Raw genomic sequence first — 21,931 nt, forward strand, 5'->3', positions numbered from 1 at the left:
GATGTGACGTCCGCAATCGAGACTGATGTGTAAATGTGCCCTTAGTGTCCACAGCTGCCTTTTCATTTTTAGATTGACCAAGAAAATATCTAGGAACGAGGCCTTTTTTTTTTTCGGGGGTGGGGGCGGCGTTGGAAAACATGCCTTGCTGAGACGCTTTTACAGATTTTCGCAAATCGGCCAATACGTGAACCAATTATTGTTATTATTATTATTATTATTATTATTATTATTATTATTATTATTATTATTATTATTATTATTATTATTATTAACGAAGATATGTTGGAATTCCAGTACAAAAGTGATCCTAGCTATGGCTCGACTAACACTACTCGCACGGAGCGTCCCATTCGCGTCACAGGGTTCGTGAGTGCAAACCAAATACTATCATAAATGAAGCGCAACCATTTAATAAGAACCGAAATAAAACACTGTGTAGTACAAGCTTGGATTTCACCTGCCTTCCGAGCCAGCGAGCCGGTTATATCGCGTGTAGCGCACGGAGCACGCATGTGCTTATGAGATTGCTAGCGTTCTTGTCTTTGAAGAAACACCTTCTTCGGACTATATACTTATTCTTCTACTGCGAAATTTCCTTTGGTAACGTCGTAATAATAAAAAAACAAATCCGTATATAGATCGCATGCTACAGGCCAAAACGATGGTCAACGAGCGGGCCACTTTATTCCACAGTACGGATGATACTTTAGCAGTTTTTAAATATATTATGTACGACAATATAATTACATAGCGGACTTACATCGAGATGCATTCCTACCTTTTTGCTAACGTGGGACGCATTCACAATCAATATTTACTCATCCCCGTCTATCGTCTGCTCAACAGTGCAGACGTGAATAAAAAGTTTCCCGCTTATAATAAAGTATTCTTCATGGAAGTACGCGTCAGGTTGCCCAATCAAGACGGAATGCGGGTTGCATGTCGCGGTCCACCTGCGGGGGCGCGTCAATGCGCGTGCTCGTGCGAGAGAAAGCGCACGGCGCACGCCGTGAAGGCAGCGAGCGAGCCGGCGGCGTCCAGTGAGTGCCCGCGCGACAAAGCAGCGCGAGACGTCTGCACGTACGCAGAAGCGAGCGAGCGAAAGGAGAAAACTTGCACGGGATGCCTAGGTGGTGCCGCCGCGTTTATCCCCAGTTTCTATTTTTCTGTCAGAGATGGCGCCCTCCGTCAGGAGCAGCAGCGCCGCTCGACGGTGCTTTGGAAGCCTATGCTGGAGGTCAGGGGGTCGTCTTCGGGGGCAGCCAAGCAGCGTGCAGCAGGGAAACCAGGAGCCAAGAGAGAGAGAGAGAGGCGACGGCGTGCGCCTTTCTTTATAGCCCCCGCACGGGACTGGTTATCCCGGAACGAACGGGGAGAGGGAAGGGATAAAGCGGCGGCCTATCGGCAGCCGCGGGAAAAGGGCTCCCTTCAAATGTGGCTCGCGCGGTCCCCACAAACGTTATTGCTAGAGCGCAGCATGCATACTCTTACGAACAAAATATTATTAAAAGGATTGTCAAATGTTTTCGTGAAATATTGAAAATTGCAATCGGAGAAGGAATAACGCTATAAAAATTGAATTTGCTATTTGACTGCGACTAGATATGTGTTTAAACTTTTTAAAATTATACTGAGAAAAGTGGGAGAAAAATGGTAGAGCTAAGCCTCAAGGCTTAACGCATCAGCAGCGTGTGAAGACTGGTATTCCTCCCAATCATCAGAACGCTGTTACTCAGCTGCCACCCCATGGCTGCCTACATCTAGGCTGGAAATGAACACGGCTGGTTTTCAGCCTCTATCCTGCTTTTCCTCACAGCAACAGCGCAGCGCCCACCACAAAGCCGTAAAGCGGCCGCAGCCGCGGCACGGCTGCAGAAGCGACTCTTGTTACGGGTTCAGTCACACGGAATCATAGCACTCGGTGCAACCGACTGCCGCCCCTCTCGGTCTAGCAGGGCATTTGTCGCGTTCTCGTCCTCCGGTTGCCGCTCCTCGTTACAGGCCTGGGGTGACGAACAAGAAGGCGCGCTCCGGAAAGCGGCGCATATTTTATTTACTCTGATTATTCACGTAATACCATCATCACTGAAACGTAGAAATCTTCAAGAAATATATCTCCCCCGTGAAGTTTCACGCTTATCACATTGTCACGAGGTTTACCATCAATCAGCACTCCATAACAACGTTTTTGTTTGCCTTTTTCCGTTTCTAAGAGACGCGATCATCATTTCAAAGTTGGGCGCTTGTCGATTCGTGCATTTAACTACGCACATTCATTCCCACCACCTACAATAACTGACTGGAACACTCTGCCATTACGTGTCGCTGCTGTCACTAGCCCTAATACATTTTATACACTGGTATTTGCCACAAATACTACTTACATTTCTTGTGTTCATTGTGTTTATTCGTTGAGCCTTTTTGCTTTGTATTTGTATGAATTCGTGTTGTAATAATTTGCTCTTGTTTTCTGAAAATTGTACAGTAGGTACTAATTTTTTTGACCTTCGCTGTTTAAATATTCAGTTTGTTTTATCTCATTCCCGAATGTTAAATCTATCTAATGCATATTTTCATCCCAATGTCATGTGCAGTGTTTTTGTTTTCACTTCGCGGTTTTGTGTAACTGATTTTTTACCAGTAGCCTCCTTCCTAATGTAATGCCGTGAGCCGTGAGAGCATTTAGGAGTATTTGGTATGAATAAAATAAAATAAATAACGATAATTGTAATTTATTTTTCATAATGAACACAAATATATCATTACTTACGTGCTCTATGACTCTGAATGAAGCGGCGGTGGATTTTGGTTTTTCTTGACTTTTAAGGGAAATGCTAAAATTTGAAAATGCAGCTAGGCCATTTCTCATGCCGTCTGATCAAATATTCATAGAAAATTAAAAGTACGAAGAAGTTTTGTCTTGGTTTGAAAAATCAATTGCAATGGCAATTTTGCACCAGTATAAAAATAGTAGATGAACCCTTTTTTATTTCTTCTTGATCCGTGAGCTGTCAACGCGTCCCTGGCGCCTAGTCAACAATTTGTTAGCATTCTTTGCTATGCTGAAGTACATCACACGAAGCAACTCATGCTATAATGAAAGATTGCACAATGCAAAAGTGAAATGTAGAGAAAAATTCCGGGAGCACTGCAGAACCTGCAGTGGAGATGTGCGAAATCTTGAGCGCTGTTGCTGCCCACGGTACTTCGCGCGCCCCCCATTGAATTCAACCAGTGTTCCTTTGAACACATCAAACTTCATCGGCGTTGTATAATTGGTTTACAAGAAAGGAAAGGCGCAGTACCTGCCACTCGCGAAATCCCGCTACTGTCATCCTCACGATCTGCAAGTAGAATTATGATGTCCGCTTCCCGATCCCGGGCGTGAACAGTTGATTAAAGCACTCGTTCGGGGATACGAGGAATGAAGGTTCGATTCGCGGCGCAAACAGGGTTTTTGTTTTTCTGGTGGTGTCATCAGGATGTTCGACAACCGTAATTTCGCGGAATGTCGCGAAAAAGTTGGACCCTTCTCGCGGACGCACGGACGTACATGCTGGCAAAGTCATGAGCCATATAAAGCTTTCGCCTTGTAAATCGCTAAATTTTTTAAGCCCGCGGACCCTGGCATGAACATCAACTGCCGCTTAAAAATCGCTGTATTGCTACGCAGCTACGGCGTGGCCATAGAATGTACTCGCTCACAGCGCCGTCGGGCTGCAGCGGTGAGAAAAGCGTGGAGTGACGGACTGAGCGCCGTACTCGGTTTTCGTCAGCGGCGTTATCAGAGAGCTAATGAGTGAGGAGGCGTGCTTCCCTCGCCTTCTTTATTCTCCTTACAAGCGAGAAGCGGCGCGTGCCGGCGGCGGCAGTTCCACGATAGCGGAAAGAGCCCGATCCTGCTTCCTTCACAGCGGCCTGACTTATGTGCCCCAAATGTAGGGCATGTTCTTCGCTGCTGTTCCTTCGAAGTCTTAACCACGCTGCAATAGAAACGGACAAGACAGTGTCCACTCGTTCGTGACTGCCTGCCAGCCGGCCCACCACATCGCAGTACTTTCCGCCGTGCATTATCGCAGTACAAGGATTGTTAAACTTATCACTGCGAGTGCTCGCTCCCCGTGCAAGCTGTGTCAGTGAATGATCTCTCCATTACACTTCGCTCCTATCTCTACCTCGTCGGGGCGTCCTGATGTTTCGTCTCTGAGCCTAGACCACCACGGAGCAGCCAAACTCGAGGCTAAATTGGAAGACGACGCATGCACAACATTGCAGTCCCAGTAGGAAGGCATACTACGTAAGTGACATTCGATCTTCTCCGATCGCTGTTGTTGTTTCAGCATCGACTATGTGCCGCAGTTAACCGTGACAGAAAAAAACATACGCAAATCTTTCTACGTCACCTTCATATCGTACCACCAGTCGTATTCTTCAGAAGCTTTGCCCAACCGGCACACACTCGCCTACAATGGTGTGAGCTCATAGCCCGTCGACATGCGCTCCCATCCTCATCATCACCAGCCGGATAATACTCACTGCAGGTCGAAGGTATCTCCCATATTCCTCCAACTAACCCGGTTCTCTGCTGGCTGCATCCACATGACCCTTGCGAAGACCTTGACCTCATTAGCCCACCTGACTTTCGCCGCCCCCGATACTCTTCTCTCACTTCATATTAAGGCTGTTGCCCTTTTCGACCACCGGTTAGCCTCTCTTCGCACTACATGTCCTGTCCATGCCCATTTCTTCTTGATTTCCACTAGGATGTCATTAACTCGAGTTATTTCTCTGACCCACTCTGCCCGCTTCCTATCTCTTAACGTTACATCTACCATTTTGCGTTCCGTAGCTCTCTGCGTTGTCCTCAGTTTAAGTAGATCCCTTCTCGTTCGCCTCCACGTTCCAGTCCCATCTTATGGTGTAGTATATACCTTTATCGACGACTTTAGGGTCGCCTTTTTATTGATTTTCTTTTAGTCGCCAATTTCCTTTCGGAACAAATAACCGAGTTTGACAGATTATCTCGTCTCGGTGCTTGCGACGCCGCAAGGCACATCACGACTTCCTTAATTCATACTTTGTTGCTAGAGCAGCGTCTTCGTCTAAAATCAGCAAGTAATTGTTATAATTGCTGCGGGTAATAATGAGCAAAGCTGAATCGAAGACTGCCCGGTGGTAATAAGGCGTGTAGCAGCGCACAACAATCCTAAAGACATTAATCATGCGGCCTAATAAGTATTATGGTTTCGATTTGGTAGAATAGAAGCCTGTGATTTTCTAACTGTTGTATTTTATTGGACTGCACGTAAATTGCCTAGAAGTATCACCGAATAATTACACGCTAAAAAATCACCGTTCCACTTACGGCAAGCGAGAAAATGAATTGGGGCGAATGGCATTCTCAATTTTTTCCGGAGAGTGCTCTTAGTGTGTCAACCACACGCATTGCTACTGCATCATAAATAAGTAAATCTGCCTGCATCTGTCTAGTTTTTCATGAAACGCTATGAATAAAGAGGTGTCGGTATTTTGATCCTGTGAAAAAAAGAGTGCGGGGTTACTGTTAAAGATTATTAAAGATGTTAATCCACGTCATGCACATTACAAGCACAGGACAAAAATCTTGGAATCAACAAGAAGTACACTCACTAAACATATCACTAAATAACCTTACAATATTTTGATACCCTGGAGCAAACTGAATCTGGCTGTTCCGAGACTGTGTCTGACCATAAGGATGACAAAACATTTCAACACTTTTGAAATTGAGCTCGAACGTAGAACTCGAAATCCACTGTTAACTAAATAACGCTCAACAGAAATTAGCGCGAAAAATGAATTTTAACAAAGTTTTGTAAATTTAAAGCTAGGAAAAACCTTAAGAAGTTTAAAAGCTACCAAAAAAAGAAAACAGGATTACTTTAAGCGCCAGAAGACAGTACATAAATAGCCTATTCATTGAAAGATACTACAGAATGTGGTCATTGTTTGGAAATGTTTATAATATATTCAATGTGAACTGGAAGCACACTGTAGCCGTAATAACTGACGATCGTAGTGTACTGTCCGACCTGGAATTGGTAAACACTGTTAGTCACTTTTTGAATCTCTGGCGCATACAAGTTTTTTTTATAACTGTCTTTATTGCCTGAGGACCGAGATTTGTGACAACGCATCACATCCTTATATTATGTAGTCAATAAATAGTAGATTACATCAGATGCAGTCAGTGAAGCATCAACGTCATCAACCACATGTGAACTTGTACAAATCGTTGACACAATGCTTGGTTACTGCTCACTTGCAGAATATCTTCTTTGCAAATGAATTCCAGAAGCCCGAAAGGTATTATAATCGTGTTTTGTACATTTGATATCCCTTAGATTGCCGCCATGACTTCAGCATCGTTTTTCAGAATTACATTCGATTATAAATTTCAGCTCTGTGCTTCTGGCTTTAACATGTTATACTCTCTCTCTCTACAGTCGTGGTATACAAGTTGCACTTTTGAGAATGTATTGCTGTTCATTTATGCCGTGTTCTGTTTGAATCATTTTGCATTAACCACCCGTGCCCTAGGCCTTTAACAAGAGCTGGAATATATTTGTGGTAATAAATAGATAAACTCCGGACAGAGCTCTGGCAGCTGGTAGTTCGCAGATGATGTGGTCGGTGGGATGTGTACCGTAACGATATATAGCATGACAGAAATTGACCGCTCAGGTAGCTCCTCTGAGATAGAAATGGCTATCTTTTGATCCCGAGTCAGGCACCAGTCAACGCAGGCACATTCGTATAAACGACTTGCTTAATGGGACCTTCATATCTACGTTAGGCGCCTTTCTGTTACCGAGTCAGCTTACGAATGCATTCTGAAAAAATCTGTCAGAAATAATAGAGACAATAAATGATTAATAATTAGGCGAGTTGTAAAGTGTGTGAACATAATGAGGATTCGGAAAAGGTGCCGCGGAAGGGACCCGTTACAGCTGTCGCATCGTACCATTGATGCTAGGACTAAGTGTCGCCTCCTTTTTTATATCGATATGAGTTCCAGTGTTCTGCAGTCACTCTATGCAGATCATTGTGTGATGTACAGGTACTTTGCTCTCCTAACGGATGCCGATTGTTTACAGAACAATCTTCACGAATTTGGCAATTAGTGAGGTTGATGAACTAGAGATTAGCATGCCTAAAACGACGCACATCGCATTTACCTCGGCTAAATTACTGCTCTATAATTATACAATAAGTGCTGTCCAGGTGGATCCCGACTTTAATGCGCTGCCCAGTTTCGCCCGTGCGAAGCATCGTTTACCCCGAAACTGTTTCTTAATTCCGGGATCTTGCTGTGGTTATACGGCTACGGAGCGGCTGCAGTCGTGAGCAGCGGCATCTCGTTAAAAATACCTTGAGAGCAGCAACGCGTGTCTTGAATAGATCTAAACTACCACTAAAGGCCCGAGCTCTAAAAATACAAGCTAAAGTATGCGGCGAGCCAAACATTACCCAGTATTATGCAAGTTTTCAAAGCGAATACGAGTTTATCTCTCATATGATCACTAGCAGCACAGAATTTGCACTTACGAACTAGGCAACTACACCGCTGAACATGTAGAAATATATCTAGCCTTTTCTAGGTCGAATTCCCATAGAAAGCACTTTCCAAGAGCAAATCCTAAGAAATTGCAATGAATACAAACAATAACTCAAATTTGTATATATTTTTACAATTTCAAACAATATAACGCAACGCGTTTTCAGCGCGTTATAAATATGAGACATCAAGATTTGTTTAAACAAATTTAAAATGTCTTTTTTTTTTTTTCATTCAAATAGATTTTGCTCGTTTTTGAACCTTGGCAGAATGTGAAGCGCCATAGGAAACACGTTTACTATCCTATAATTACACTTTTTGCTTCGAGTAGAGAACTTTACCTCCATATTGCAGGAGAAAAGTTTCAGTTGAAACATTTAGCAGCATCATGTCGTAATAAAGGGCTGAAAATTGACTTTTGTGCAGCGCGCTGCTCTTGAATCAAAGTTCGCCATTTTTAATTGTAAAAAAAAAAAGTGCAGCAAAAACTTGGCTTTTAGTATTTTTATGTTAAAAGTTGCGTAAATTTATTCGCTAAAGAAATAATCCACGACAAATGTTTAGTGTGTACGCAACGGGCTCCTAATTTACAACTTTTTGAAACGGCAAAAACGGCGTTTTCCCACCTCGGCGTTTTCCCGTCGAAACAACTACCACATATCTTGCAAAACTAAGGTTAACTACTTTGTGTGGAGACATTTGCCCACCACATACAAAAATTTCATGGAAAACAAAAAATGGTCATGGCACCTTGATTACCGTTCTTATCTGCATTATGAATGTTTACCTCTCAATTTCCAGAAAGTGGAGGTGCCCTTGACGCAATGCAATGTAATCTGGATATAATACCAATCTTTCAACTCGCCTAGACTTGAAGAAGGGGCTGGCAGTGTAGAAGAAGCTAGTACAACAAGAACAAGTTTGTATTAAAAGAAGAAACAGAGGTGCTTGCAGGAGGAAAGTATCCTGCTTTAAGACGTAAGCGCCCTTTCAAGGAACGAAAACCACAAATATATCACAAAAGATTACGCAATAGAAATATGCCGTGCGACAGGAAAACGGCATACCCGAAAGCTCACTTAGAAGGCGAAGGATTTGAATATGGAGGCGAAAGCATCAAAGCGTTTTAACAGGCAGAGCTTCAACGTCAGTTTGTAGGAGTAATTAATCTGAAAGAAGTGTCGTATAAACAGAGTCATGTCTGTTTTAAATAACCGCTGTTGCCTGCAAGTGGCAAAGTGTACGATAGGCATAGGCAGAACTAAGATGTTTGATTTGGTTCGGTTTGTGGAGCTTAACGTCCCAAAGCGACTAAGGCTATGAGAGACGCCGTAGTGGAGGACTCCGCAAATTTCGATCGCCTGGTGGTTTTAAACGTCCAGTGACATCGCACAGCAAAGGCACAGTTTGCTTTTCACTCGTGGGTAACGGTTAACGTAGTTAACAGCTCATTTTTCTCCAATATGCGGAAACATAGGCTGATGAATTGGTATTTTGATTCATCATGCTTTTTTGGGTTTTACATGGGGCCTTTTCGACAATTCATACGAAATTCATCACCAGCCTCTTTTGCAACGTGAGCCGAAACCCTTCGGGTTTAAAGAGACTCCTATATGACCTCTACATTCCATTCGCCGCAGGGCTATGTCGTGGTCTACGCATGTGCAAAACAAAATGTAATCCGGAAAATTATTGGCATGAAGTCCCCAAGGCGATGGAACCACTCTACCATCGTCATTGTGCCCTCACGCACGTATGCAGGGCTCACAATAAATAAAATAATAAATGGCATACACCCCCGAACAGATTGGAACGCGAGGCGAAGCGCGCGGCTCGGCTTGCCAGTCTCCCGGGCAGTGCATTGCTCTCTTCACCACCTTCTGATCGTGCTCAGGTCCGTTACAAAGCAACACCACGGAAGAAATTGCACGAAGAAAGCAAAAATTTTAACTCGTGAGCGCTTCAAAAAGGTGCTTAGTTTTCATTGTCATATGTTTAGAGAACTCCTTAAGTTCAAGCAGATATGTAGCGGGGAAGATATTAATCATTACTTTCCATCCGATGTCATCGATACGGCTACAAAGATATGCAGCTTTTCATATATTTTCATAGCTTTTCATATTCATAAGCTCCGGATAAAGCTGAGCAGCCTTCGCTTCTGTCGGTACGGCTGTGCCCGTGGTAATAGTTTTGATTAATTACATGGTTATAACTTTTCTTATAGCGCACAGTGGGGAGGCAATTGGTAGCACCGAAGGCTTCCATCGGGCGATCCCTTAACCCGACTCTCTTGGCCAGTCCTTCCGTGCCGCAGCCCATAAGGAGTTTTTACGCTTCTCTACGTCGTTGCTGTTGGAAAAAAGGAATAGTGGAGAAAGCACGCCCACGCCGTCTTTGCGGCTGTCCTAAATCTGGAGTTTCTACCACTCCACACCTTTCTGCTACGAATGCAACTCAGCTCACACTGACTGATGCGTTGAGCCGTTAAGCGTCGCCCTACCAGTTATCGCGATAAAGTTAAAGGTCCTGTCACTAAAGAAACGCGGCGTCGTGTCGCCGCTGTGAGCGAACATTCAAGGCCATGGCGCTGGAAGGTGATAGCTGGCATGGCGGGAATTGATTCTTGGGTGGTTTGTGAGACTTAGCGAGACCAGATTATATCAGAAAGTTGAGAGCTGCCGTCTGGGGTCGGTCATTTAAGATTTTTTAGCGCATAGGCGACATTTTAGAAGCGTTTGTAGGCGTACTTTTACGAATGTGGACAGCCATGATTTCTGACACGGATTGCAAATTGCGTCACTGTTTCACTTACGCAGCAACAACCTACCTGCCTGTCCCCATCTTACGAGCGTTGCTACCCTGCCTAATCATCTCAGTGTCAACGATGGCAGCCCAGAGGTGAGATGAGGATCGCCGTCATCGGTGCCGGTTGCTCCGGCATCACAGCCGTCAAGGCCTGTCTCGAAGAAGGTCTCGACGTTGTTTGCTTCGAGAAGGCCTCCAACTCCGGTGGACTATGGTGGTACAGGGACGAAGGGCCGCAGCCCGGAACAGGGACGGTGATGCGCTTCACCGTGTGCAACACTAGCAAAGAAATGTCCAGCTTCAGTGACTTCCCACCGGACAAGGATGCTCCCTGGTTCATGACCCACTGGCAGACTCTCCGCTACATTCGGGCCTACGCCGACCACTTTGGTGTGACTCCAAAAATCCACTTCAACCACGAGGTGCTCTGGGTAGGGAAGGACGGCACAGTTAAGGTACGGGACTTGTGCACCACTCGTGAGTGGGAGGATGTCTTCGACGGTGTCTTGATTTGCACGGGCCACCACGCGTCGCCCTTAGAGCCAGATATTCCTGGGCGGGAGCTGTATCGCGGGAGAATAATGCACTCGCGCGACTACAAGTACGCCGATGACACATTTAAGGACAAGACAGTGGTCGTCGTGGGATTTGGAAACTCGGCCCTGGATATCGCCGTGAATCTAAGCACCGTTACACGTCAGGTAAGGATGTGCAAATGCTATACTTAAGGAGAGAGTTGTAATATATGTTTTCCTTTCACCCTCTTCCGAGATTTAGGCAATTACTTAATTCAACGGGATGAAAAAAAAAACGAGTGTGTTAACTAGATCATATTAATAAGTATTTTCAACAGAAAAAACAATATTTCGTTTCCAGAGCAATACATTTCAGAGCTCTGTAGCACATGTCCCGTCACGGCTAAATGGAGCGTGTAACTTTCAAACAACCTTAGCGCTGAAAAAAAGGCACCCCACAGAGGAGCTAAATCAAACAATTTTGCAAGTGTGGACTACGACGTGACGTTGGCGCAGTTTGTAGCCTTTTCATGATATTTTGTGGTCGGCCGTAGATGCACAGTCGCCTGCCCTCCGGGGAAAAAGCTTTATAGGCGTCGTTACGAGATACAGTGATAGCTGCATGTTGGATAAGAAGCTATTTCAGGTTTTTAACCCTTTCGTCCCTGGTGGCTTCACTTGGCACCGCAACACAAATATGCCGCTAGTTCGCTACAAACAACTACTGGTGATTGATATGACAGCTCCTTCGGAATTCTCGTTACCATCGGTACTACTGTTGTTGCATTTGTGCTAAACTGTCCGGTGCGAGGAGGACGAAGACGCGACAGGAAAGTCATGACTAAAGAAGCAGCAGCAAAGCAAATTGGTAAACTCGTATGTCCAGACGCATTATTTCTTTTACTTGGTATTTTTAAACTGTTTTCAATAACCGGTTTAAGCTCGTATCCAGCTGTTAAATACGAGTATGATAGACAATGTAGAACCCCCACTAGACCATGTTTTTACATGTGCGAATTTGATATCATCTGGGCTCAATGATCGTCGGGGGGGGGGGGGGGGGGATTGAGTGGTGCTAAGGAATATTTCTAGAGGCGGCTTCGTTTACTCGTTTTTCCTCAGAAGTGCCTTTGTTTGACTGCTGACATTTTTGCGTGCGGTGATCGCCCAAAACTATGCGGTTGTTTTTGAAGAAATGAAAAATTGAAATGTTTGCTATCACAGAGCACAAATGTTGCAACTGATCCTTGCACTGGCGATATCATTAGTGGTGAATAGCAACTAGTAAAAACGAGAATAAGTTTTCATTTAACTCCTTTCTTTTACCACTCTCTTCTTCCTGTGCGTCCAGTATCGCCCCTAGGTAGAACTGGGAAGCTAGTGTGGCACGTGGACCGGAGCACATGCACCACCGCACGTGTAGTGAGTGTGCGTGCCCTCGATGCTAGGAATGATACAAGCGTGTCTTGATACTTTTTTCTTGACAACGCCAATACAGTGCGCTCGCAGATGCTTTCTTTTTTCTTCTCAACCAACATATAGCGGGACTGCATTTGACTTTGGATGAACGGAATTCTTTGTCGCCTGTGTAGAACTGAGGATTTAGTAGGAGTAATGGACTACAGAATAAAAGAGTAAATAAGTGGCTTTATCAGTCCTCGACATTTCAAAATTTAACATAGTTTCATTTACTTCTTCGTTATGACTCGGAGTAACCCAAGCTGCCCCTTTAGCATTTTACGCCCACTAAGCCCGGATTTCCGGTTTTGAAGCTATCAATATCAATCCATAATTAATTGCACTGCGAGCAATAAATTCTTACTGCGTCATTATGAAACCATATTGATAAATATAACACCAAGAAAGTTATATGGTCCAAATAAAAAATCAACGCCGAACGCGTCAAAAAAGTTGGTCTGGTTTAGCTTTCGTGACACATGCGTATTATGCGACTTGTGTGAGTGCTGTTGATGTGCACGCCTATCCGGTTCCCAGTGCAAACCACAGATGTTCGTACGCAATTACTCTACAACATTTTCCTTTGCATATTTAGGTTTTTCCGAACCAGCTAATGATATGTATGCATGGGCGCGTTTGTCGCGAGAATATGAAAGTGTACAAAGCAGCTCTTTTGTGAAAGTGCGCGCTGTGTGTGCGTATCATGATAACTGGTGTGTGTGTGTGGCAGATATGCGCTGCCTGTGCTACACGTCGGCATCCATTGAGACGAATATTGCCTAATGTATGCATGGTATCGTCTATAATTTGGACCAATTCATTGTACTATTACATCAAGCTCCATTCAAACCCACTTTTTTTTTCACTCCTCCCCTCCTTCCTTAACCAATCAGGTATTTCATGCCAGGATCACTTTATTTAGGCCGAGAACTCATCATTTCCTTTATTTAATTAATTTCTCTCGATTATAGCCGCGCGCAATTGCTTCTGCGGTGGCAGAATGTGTTTAGGGCACCTTTTGTGCCTTGGTGATAGTTTCAATGTTCGTTGTAGTAAAGTGGTCTGAAATATTAGTGCTTTTTTTTCAATCAATCAATCAAAGTGATCTTTATTTGTATGAAACGAAATACATAAAGAATATTTGGACCGATAGCCGCGGGGCTAGTAGACGCTCAAGTACAGAATAAACTTGATCAGGCAGCCGTAATGAGCACATACAATCATCATCATCATCATCATCATCATCAGCCTGATTATACCCACTGCAGGGCGAAGGCCTCTCCCATATCTCTCCACTTAACCCGGTTCTGTGCTAGCTGCATCCACTTGACCCCTGCGAACTTCTTAACCTCATCCGCCCACCTAACTTTCTGCCGCCCACTGCTACGCTTTCCTTCCCTTGGAGTCCAGTTTGTTACCCTGAGCGACCATCGGTTATCCTCTGTTCGTCCTACATGTCCTGCCCATGTCCATTTCTTCTTCTTAATTTCCACTAGAATGTCGTTAACTTGAGTTATTTCTCTGACCCACTCTGCACGCTTTCTATCTCTTAATGTTACCCCTACCATTTTTCGTTCCATAGCCCTCTGGGTTGTCCTCAACTTAAGTAGAACTCTCTTGGTTAGCCTCCACGTTTCAGCCCCATAGGTGAGTACAGGCAAGATGCAACTGTTGTATACTTTCCTCTTGAGCGATACCGGTAAGCTGCTAGTCATAATCTGCAAGTGCTTGCCAAATGCGCTCCATCCCAATCTTATTCTTCTTGTTATTTCCTTTTCATGGTCAAGATCTGCGGTTACTACCTGTCCTAAGTAGATATATTCGCCTACTACTTCCAGTACTACTTCCAGTATTTCGCTACCTAATGTAAACTCCTGTTCCTTCCCGAGGCTGTTGAACATTACCTTAGTCTTCTGCATATTGATTTTCAAGCCTACCTTTCTACTTTTCCTGTCTAGGTCATCAATCATTATTTGCAGTTCATCTCCCGAGTTGCTTAGCAAGGCAATACAAACATACATACAAACACACACTCAAAAAAGATTAAAACAGACAAACAAAAACAATCTTCATGCGCGGAGGAAAATACATTTCAGCAAACAATTCATAGGCAATTAATACAAAACGCACGCGCACACCAAAAAAATGGGGGGGAAGGGATCATGACTCTTCTTGGCTGTTAACAAAGAACATTTTGCAACTCATTTTAAAGTTACCTGCAAGTTTCACATTAATAGGCAAGGTGTTCCAATGTTTTGCTCCAGAAAATTGCACTAAACGTTCTTCGTACACATTGTGGCAGGCAGGGAGGTTGAAATTGCCATTTAATGCGTGTCTTGTATTGCGAGATGGTAACAAGATAATACCAAGTGGCAAAGGAATACTAGTATTAATGATGTTATTTACCAGTACACAGATTTTGTATTTAAGCATGGATTCCAATGAAAGTTGTGCATAAATTGTGCATATGCGAGAGCGATAGCTATACCAATCAGCATAGACGAAACTCACGTTCTTTTGCCGAATCACTACGGCTTTAAGGGCGGGAGTTGGCGCAACAAATTTCAAACCAATTTTTATCCGTTATGGTCTGCCTACAGCAACGGCTAAATCAACATGTGATCGACATTTGTAATAGACATGCGGCGGTGGGGTATATTCAGGAGTCAGAAAGTCAGGTTTACTCTCAGAGAAAATAATTCAGATAAACGAAAATAATGTGTCGAAAGCTTATGACACGGATAACCAAGTGTTTTGTAAACAACTGCGAATTCTGTTTTGCGGCCCAGAAAGGCACGTAGCAAAGACATATATTCATCAAGCTTCACGGGCGCTTGTAAATGTTATCTTAAGTCAGTGTCGTCTGAACACTCTCTTTGCTGCATGTTTTGTCGAATTAAAGTGAACCTTAAGCATCGGATAGCTTTCCAAAGGTGGTTCCTAAACAATAATAAAAAACACATATGCATTCTGTACTTCGTAGCTTTGGAAAATTTCATTTTTGGTAAACTTCCCGAATTTTACTATCTTAGTAAATTGAGGTGTTAGGTCGTTGCACTATTTTAAATTTCCTCCCATAAAAGCGTGCTGGAAGCACGTGTCTCAACTTATGCGGCGCGTGTTTCCATCTCCAACTGAGCGTTTTCTACATTCCACTTACACTTATTTCTTAACTTTTACTTACTACATGGTTGTAATAGTAAATGCAGCACACGTCATAACGTTGGTGTCGTATGTTCCTTATTCTTCTAAAGCAAAGCTTACGATGATTCTCAGCATTACTATTTTCACCAGCACTCACCATGCCTTCAAAGCAGTAACAGCGAAAACATAGTTTTGGTGTTCGAGTACACAGGTTCGCACTGAAGATTGCTGGATGCCTGCCACCAAGAAATGTCGTGATATAGTAGGAGTACTATGCAACATTCCGAAGTTGCTTTTTTTTTAGCTCAGCCTTGTTAGTACTAATTGTCTAGGGTAGAACGAGAGGAAGATGGCTATACAGTATGAAAGAGAACAGAGCAAGGTTTGAGGGAGACAACAAAGAAGCCCAGACAAAGATAAGACCCTAGTCTAAACGTTGCGTTATTTTTTGAACTCAGGTGCCTTCTCAACACTTATTCGATTCTCTTTCGTGCTGATTAGTAACACGATTCAGAGTTGGTTTCGGAAAAGGTTTTCTAGAACAAGTTCATCTAGGTGGTATTGCTTGAATAGAATCCAGAGCGCATGCGTAATTTCAGTTTATCCTTGTCAGTGTGTCTCTGGCACCACGCTTGACAAATGCTCAATATACATGGCATTCATGTCGGTGTCAAAGTCTCCTTTGTCACAGTAGTTCTTGAGAGTTGGATGGTGCCGACTACAGTGAGAAGAAATTTAGTTTCGGCATCACAATCAGCAACATTCCTCTCACTAATTACTGTGCTTCTTCACGCGCAGGTTTTTCTGAGCGCCAGGCGAATCAACTGGATCCTTCCACTTCTGTACAAGTCTGTGCCCACGGACGTATACCTATTCAACCAAGCGCGCCTATGGCTGTACAGTTTCCTACCACAGTCATGTCTCAGTCGATTACTCATGAAGGTAGGCAATGACATCTGGGACCACGAAGCCCTGCGTCTGGTACCCGATCGCGATGTCTCGACTCAGCGCCGCGTCGTCAACCAATACATCCAGGGAAAGATCATCGACGGGACCGTCAAGGTCCGCGGACCACCGCAAAGATTCACTGAGAAGGGCATCGTCGTGGACAATGTAGAAGAGGAAGCGGATTGTGTGATCTTCGCCACCGGCTTTACGACCGACTTGCCGTTCCCAACGGACGTCCTCAGCCAGCAAGGAGAGCGGTTTCTCTTGTACAATATGATGATCCCGCCAGAGAGTCCAAATGTCGCGTTCCTAGGTTTCGCTTATAACAACGGAAGTTTTATGCCAGTGTTTGAGATGCAGGCGCGCTATATGGCGCGTGTTTTCTCCGGTAAGCTGACACTACCATCTAAAGAGGATATGGACAAGTGGGTGGCTGCTAGGCAGCGGAAACTTATCAATACGCCAAAACACTACCTGTCGATTGACAAAACCTCCTACATCGAGGATCTCGCCAAAGCCATTCGTGTCAAGCCTAACTACGCCAAGATCTTTTTTACCGACCCGAAGCTCTATTACACTCTTGTGACCTCTCCCGTCCTGAACTACCAATATAGGCTTCAGGGACCACACTCTTGGCACGGAGCTCGCGATGCAATCTTGGGCTACCAAGAAAGGATGGGGGCTTCCCTTCACCCCCACCGAAACAGCGCGAACGACGACCAAACCAGAGCTGCCTATTTCGAAACCGGCAAGGTGATCGTGCTGTGTGCTATCGTTGGTGTATCTGCCTTCCTGGGATTTTGGAAGCTCAAGACCTCATGGTACAGTATTCCTGTCGTGTGGCGCTGGAGAGCAGAGCGTTTGCTTGTCTACGCATCGTTGACAAACCTGCTATTGTGAACATCCGTGGAAATGGATATAAGGCAGATCAAGCAAATGCGCAATGTCGCATCTTTCAGTACCAGCAAGGTGTTCACTTATTACAATTTATTAACTTCATCACGACGTGGTAGTTTTACGTGCTACCGCTTTTGTAGGAGAGAAAAATGTTGCTTATGCTTTGGGTGCTGCGTAAAGAATTGCCTTTTTAAAAAGCCCTTCTCACGCAGATGCAACGTCTTAAGAAAGATTATAGATTACTTGAATACAGTGTATATAAACTCGAAAAGGACGCTGGCGAATGGTCACGCTGAAAAGGGCAGCTAGCTGATCACCAAATGCTTGTACAAGGAATATAGCCCGATATTATAATGCAATACCGGACCACATCACAGCCAGGGAGCTCCTGAAAACGTAAAATCCCATCCGGAGCTGGCAGCGTTGAAAACTAAAAGGAATAATCCAGCCCGTGCTATCTAACCCGTGCCACATCGTACCTGTTACATACGTATATAGAGAGTGTTCTTATGCATGTATAGATCGCCGATGTTGCCTGCTTATGTTGGGCTGGGTTCTATTACTAAAACAAATATGGTGTCCGGCGCTCACCCCACCTAAATTCTTCCTTTCTGAATATCCTCTTAGCTTGAGTCTCTGACATTTCATGTCCGAACCAAATGACCAGGGCTGAAAGAACCTTTATTGCAGCAATGTTTCTGCGGCCTGAGCAACTCGTATATTGTCACAGCGAGAGGTATTAAGCTCCAGCTTACTTGCATGGCATTGCTTTTTATTAAGACTATGAGTTGCAACTGCATCTTGGCTACACGAGAGGTATGTAACAGGTACGACAAACAAAAAAGAGTGGTTTCCATGCCATTAGGAAGGCGTGGCGAGGGCGCAATGTTGCACATCTGGAGAGAGTGGATGTCTGTTTATTTTACAAGGATGACTGCTAAATGCCTCTCTCCTGCGTCTTGCATTGTTATGGCTATAGAATTGGGAATAGCATCTTGTAGCTATACATCCTGGGTGCATATATAGGAATTAAAACTTTCGAAAATGTCTGAAAAGCAGTGAGTTAGAAATTAAAAATATATATCTTTTTTTTTTCAGGGATTGGCGCACAATGTTTCCCAAAAATCTATTTCATTTTATATCAACAGTTGCGTGCAGTTTGCTAATTAACATTCTAAATGCCCAAAAATAATGGTCGGTTCCGATGGGGAGTTTGAATTAGTGAAAATGACAATGCAATATCAGATATGGAGCCGAACAAAAACTCGTATTAGAAAGCCCTGTAAAGGGAATGAAATAAGGCGCATGACGTTTTTTTTATATATATATACTAGACAGAAAGAACCCATTAAGTGCGAAGAAGCTACCGAGAAATGCGACGTCCACTTAACATGTGTTTCCGTGACTACGGCGCACAGTTCGAACTGCATTTGTATGATGCCACGTCATGCGCACTCTTTTGCATCGCTGTTAGCTGCAAGGAAGCGAATAGTTATTGCCAACCCCATAGTACCTTATGAAGGCGATAGAACAAAAGAGTGCGTGTGATTGTACAGCAGAGCAGGACGTTCCATCTTGCGTAGTAGCCACTGCCACAATTCATCATCGAATGTTGAAAATTTACCGAGCTCCCTGCACGCCTGATGCGTCCTGTATAGAATTTATGCGGAAGAAGTTACCTGCTCTGAGGGGCACTAGACTCCCATCGTTTCAGGAGCTCATATTGCATCATAATGTTCTCAGCTTTGATCTACCTTTTGGCTCACTAATACTTAAATTTAGTGAGTTTTAGCCGATTATCTAAATAATGAAAATGATTTGCTGCGTCACAACTGATTCACCGCTTTTTGAAATTCTTTCTCGGGAGCAAAAACATTGCAAAAGGCTTAGGGAGCCAACCTCAGTGACTTCAAAAGTTAGAAAGTGGTCCAGCTAGCCTTCCCTTAGCGTGCGATGTCAGCTAGGAGGAGAAGGAAAAAACTTTATTTAAATAAAAAAATGTAAACACTCTCAGGAGGACCTCTTAGTCCAGGGGCCATCTGGCTGTTCCTTCTAGCTTAGCCCGCTCGACCAGCCGCAACTGATGTGTAGGTTGCCTGGCTAGAAGGGCAGCCTTCCAGGAGGAGGGGGTGGGGTGTTTGACGGGATAAACGCGGATGTGATGTGGGCATTCCCATAATTAATGGTAGAGGGTGGGTGGGGACGCGTTGCATGTGTTGCAGTGTGGTGGGAAGTCCGTGGGGTGAACGATGTGGGCACATTGAGGAGATGGGAACGAATGTGTCTGGAGTTGTCGCCAGTACGTGCTGTCGATGTGAGAAAGCGTGTGATGTGGTGGCGGGTACGTGACACGGCAACGACGATAGTAGTGAACAATTGTAGCGTAGTCAAGAGGTTCGATGGGGGTGTATAATGAAGGTTTGGGAGGCCATCCAACGGCGCCCGGAAGCTTAGTTCTCGGGCAAACGCATGAGCACGCTCATTTCCGAGCGCGCTCTTATAACTTATATGTCAGATAATCATATAAGATTTGCATGAGACAGAATCCACATTTAATCTCACTTATCTCTGTGAACGAAGAATTTTTCCACCACTTTTCATCGACCGAAATAGGTCATATTTGTTTGTGAAGTATGGAAGGCACTAAAGCCACTTTTAATTTCATTATCAGCAGTCTTCCTATAATCATTCAAGTTATTCACTTCTGTGAAGCAAGGAATCTTTTCCAGTGCGTTTGCTTCTTACCAGCTAAGGAATCTGATAGCGGCGACACAGAGCGAGGTTTCACAAGGCGACGAAAACAACATCATGCATTTTATCCTCGCAAGCGAGACACCCGGAAATTCACCGTATCATCTACCCAGAGCACTGCGGTACAGCAGCTGATGCGAAATTCACGAGCTTTTATTCTCAGTTTGGCATTTTTTCTCCGGTCGACATTAGACGCAATCTAACCTGAGCTTATCACGCTAAACGTTATTGCTTTAGAGTGGTGGCCACTTGACTCGGCGATATCAGAGCTTGAAATTAGGAGTGCGCATCAGGTTCGCATCAGGTTCGCATCAGGAGCGGACGCGATAGCGTGCGTACGTTTTCTGCATCTAATTCTTTTAGCTACGAATGATTACGACGCAATGATGCAGAATTTTTGGCATAAATTACTACGACACAATGACTAATCACTTTCAGTTATTTAGTTATTTCTCACTCCGACATGATGACTTAAGACTTTCAACATTTAACTACGACAGACAACGACGCAATGACTCGGCCGTTCTCAGTTTCTTGTTTTCTAATTAACTTTCATTTTTATTATTCAAATGATTATTCTCTATTTCTCCTTAGCATTATTATTAATATTTACTTTTTTTTTCTAAACTATTTTAATTATCGGCAACAACTGCGACTTTAGTACCACCTACCAGTAGTTTGGTTTGGTTTGGTTTGTGGGGTTTAACGTCCCAAAGCGACTCAGGCTATGATAGACGCCGTAGTAGAGGACTCCGGAAATTTCGACCACCTGGGGTTTCTTAACGTGCACTGAAAACGCACAGCACACAGGCACCTTGCTATTCGCCTCCGCGTAAAAGCAGCCGCCGAGGCCGGGATTCGATTCCGCGTCCTTGGGCACAGTAGTCGAGCGCCGTAACCACTGCACCACCCCGGCGGGGACCAGTAGTTTGTATTATTCTATAGAGTTTAAAGTTACCAAAGTCACTAAGGCTATGAGAGACACCATAGTGGAGAGCACCGGACCTTTTGGCCACCTGGGGTTCTTTAACGTGCACTGGCATCGCACAGCACACGGACGTCTTGCTCTTCGCCTGCATCGAAAAGCGGCCGCCGCTTCCGAGATTCGATCCCGTATCCTTAGGCAGAGTAATCGAGCGGATTACCCAACACTCAAAGATCAACCAGAGTCCTTCATTTGTCCTCCTACCTCCCAAATACTTCCGACAACCCCAAGCCAAAACTGGGGTACGGTGACGGCTTTTCGACCGAACTAGCCGTAAGAGATTCGCGTTATACACAAAGTATAGACATGAATACCGAGGCCAGAGGGAAATAAACGCCTCGTGACGCCTGTGTTAGTGTTAACGTTCTTCGTTCGCTCCGCGCAGCAGGAACAGCGAATGACGGGAGCAATAGAGGAAAACGTCCCTGATGTCAGATTTTTTTCTTTTGCTTTTCTCAACTTTTTATTTGTCTCTCTCGGACAGCATTCCTCCCACTTTCCTCTTACCTCTCTCTTCTTTCTCTTATCGTCGCCAATGTCCGCTCACTTTCTTTTCTGGCTGCCTTGATTTCAACATGTTATGGCTCACCTTAGCTGCGCTCCATAAAGGATTAAACCCTAGGAATAGAGGATAGAGGATATTAGCGTAGCGTGAACCTAAGTCTTAGTCACGTCTCAGTCGCAAAATAAAGCCGTCAGGCCATCATCAAAGGCCAAAAGGCATTTAAAATGTTGGAAAATGATTTCTAATCACAGCAAAAAACTGTCTCATAGCATTCCACGACCCTTTAGTCTTTAATGGTGCCGTAACGGCTTCATTTTGCGGCT

General features: G+C 44.3%; 1 protein-coding gene across 1 annotated transcript; it reads left to right on the forward strand.

Moving 5' to 3' along the window:
• Positions 1-3,827: 3,827 nt before the first annotated feature.
• Positions 3,828-19,366, forward strand: LOC146188715 (flavin-containing monooxygenase 5-like). Its single transcript, XM_084603896.1, has 3 exons — positions 3,828-4,300; positions 10,417-11,106; positions 16,321-19,366. Exons 2-3 carry the CDS (start codon positions 10,504-10,506, stop codon positions 17,368-17,370), a joined length of 1,653 nt encoding a protein of 550 aa, XP_084460022.1. The 5' UTR covers positions 3,828-4,300; positions 10,417-10,503; the 3' UTR covers positions 17,371-19,366.
• Positions 19,367-21,931: the final 2,565 nt, after the last annotated feature.

The sequence above is a fragment of the Amblyomma maculatum genome, chromosome 5 (assembly GCF_055883805.1).
Source record: "Amblyomma maculatum isolate TAMU_Amacu chromosome 5, ASM5588380v1, whole genome shotgun sequence".
NCBI lineage: Eukaryota > Metazoa > Arthropoda > Arachnida > Ixodida > Ixodidae > Amblyomma > Amblyomma maculatum.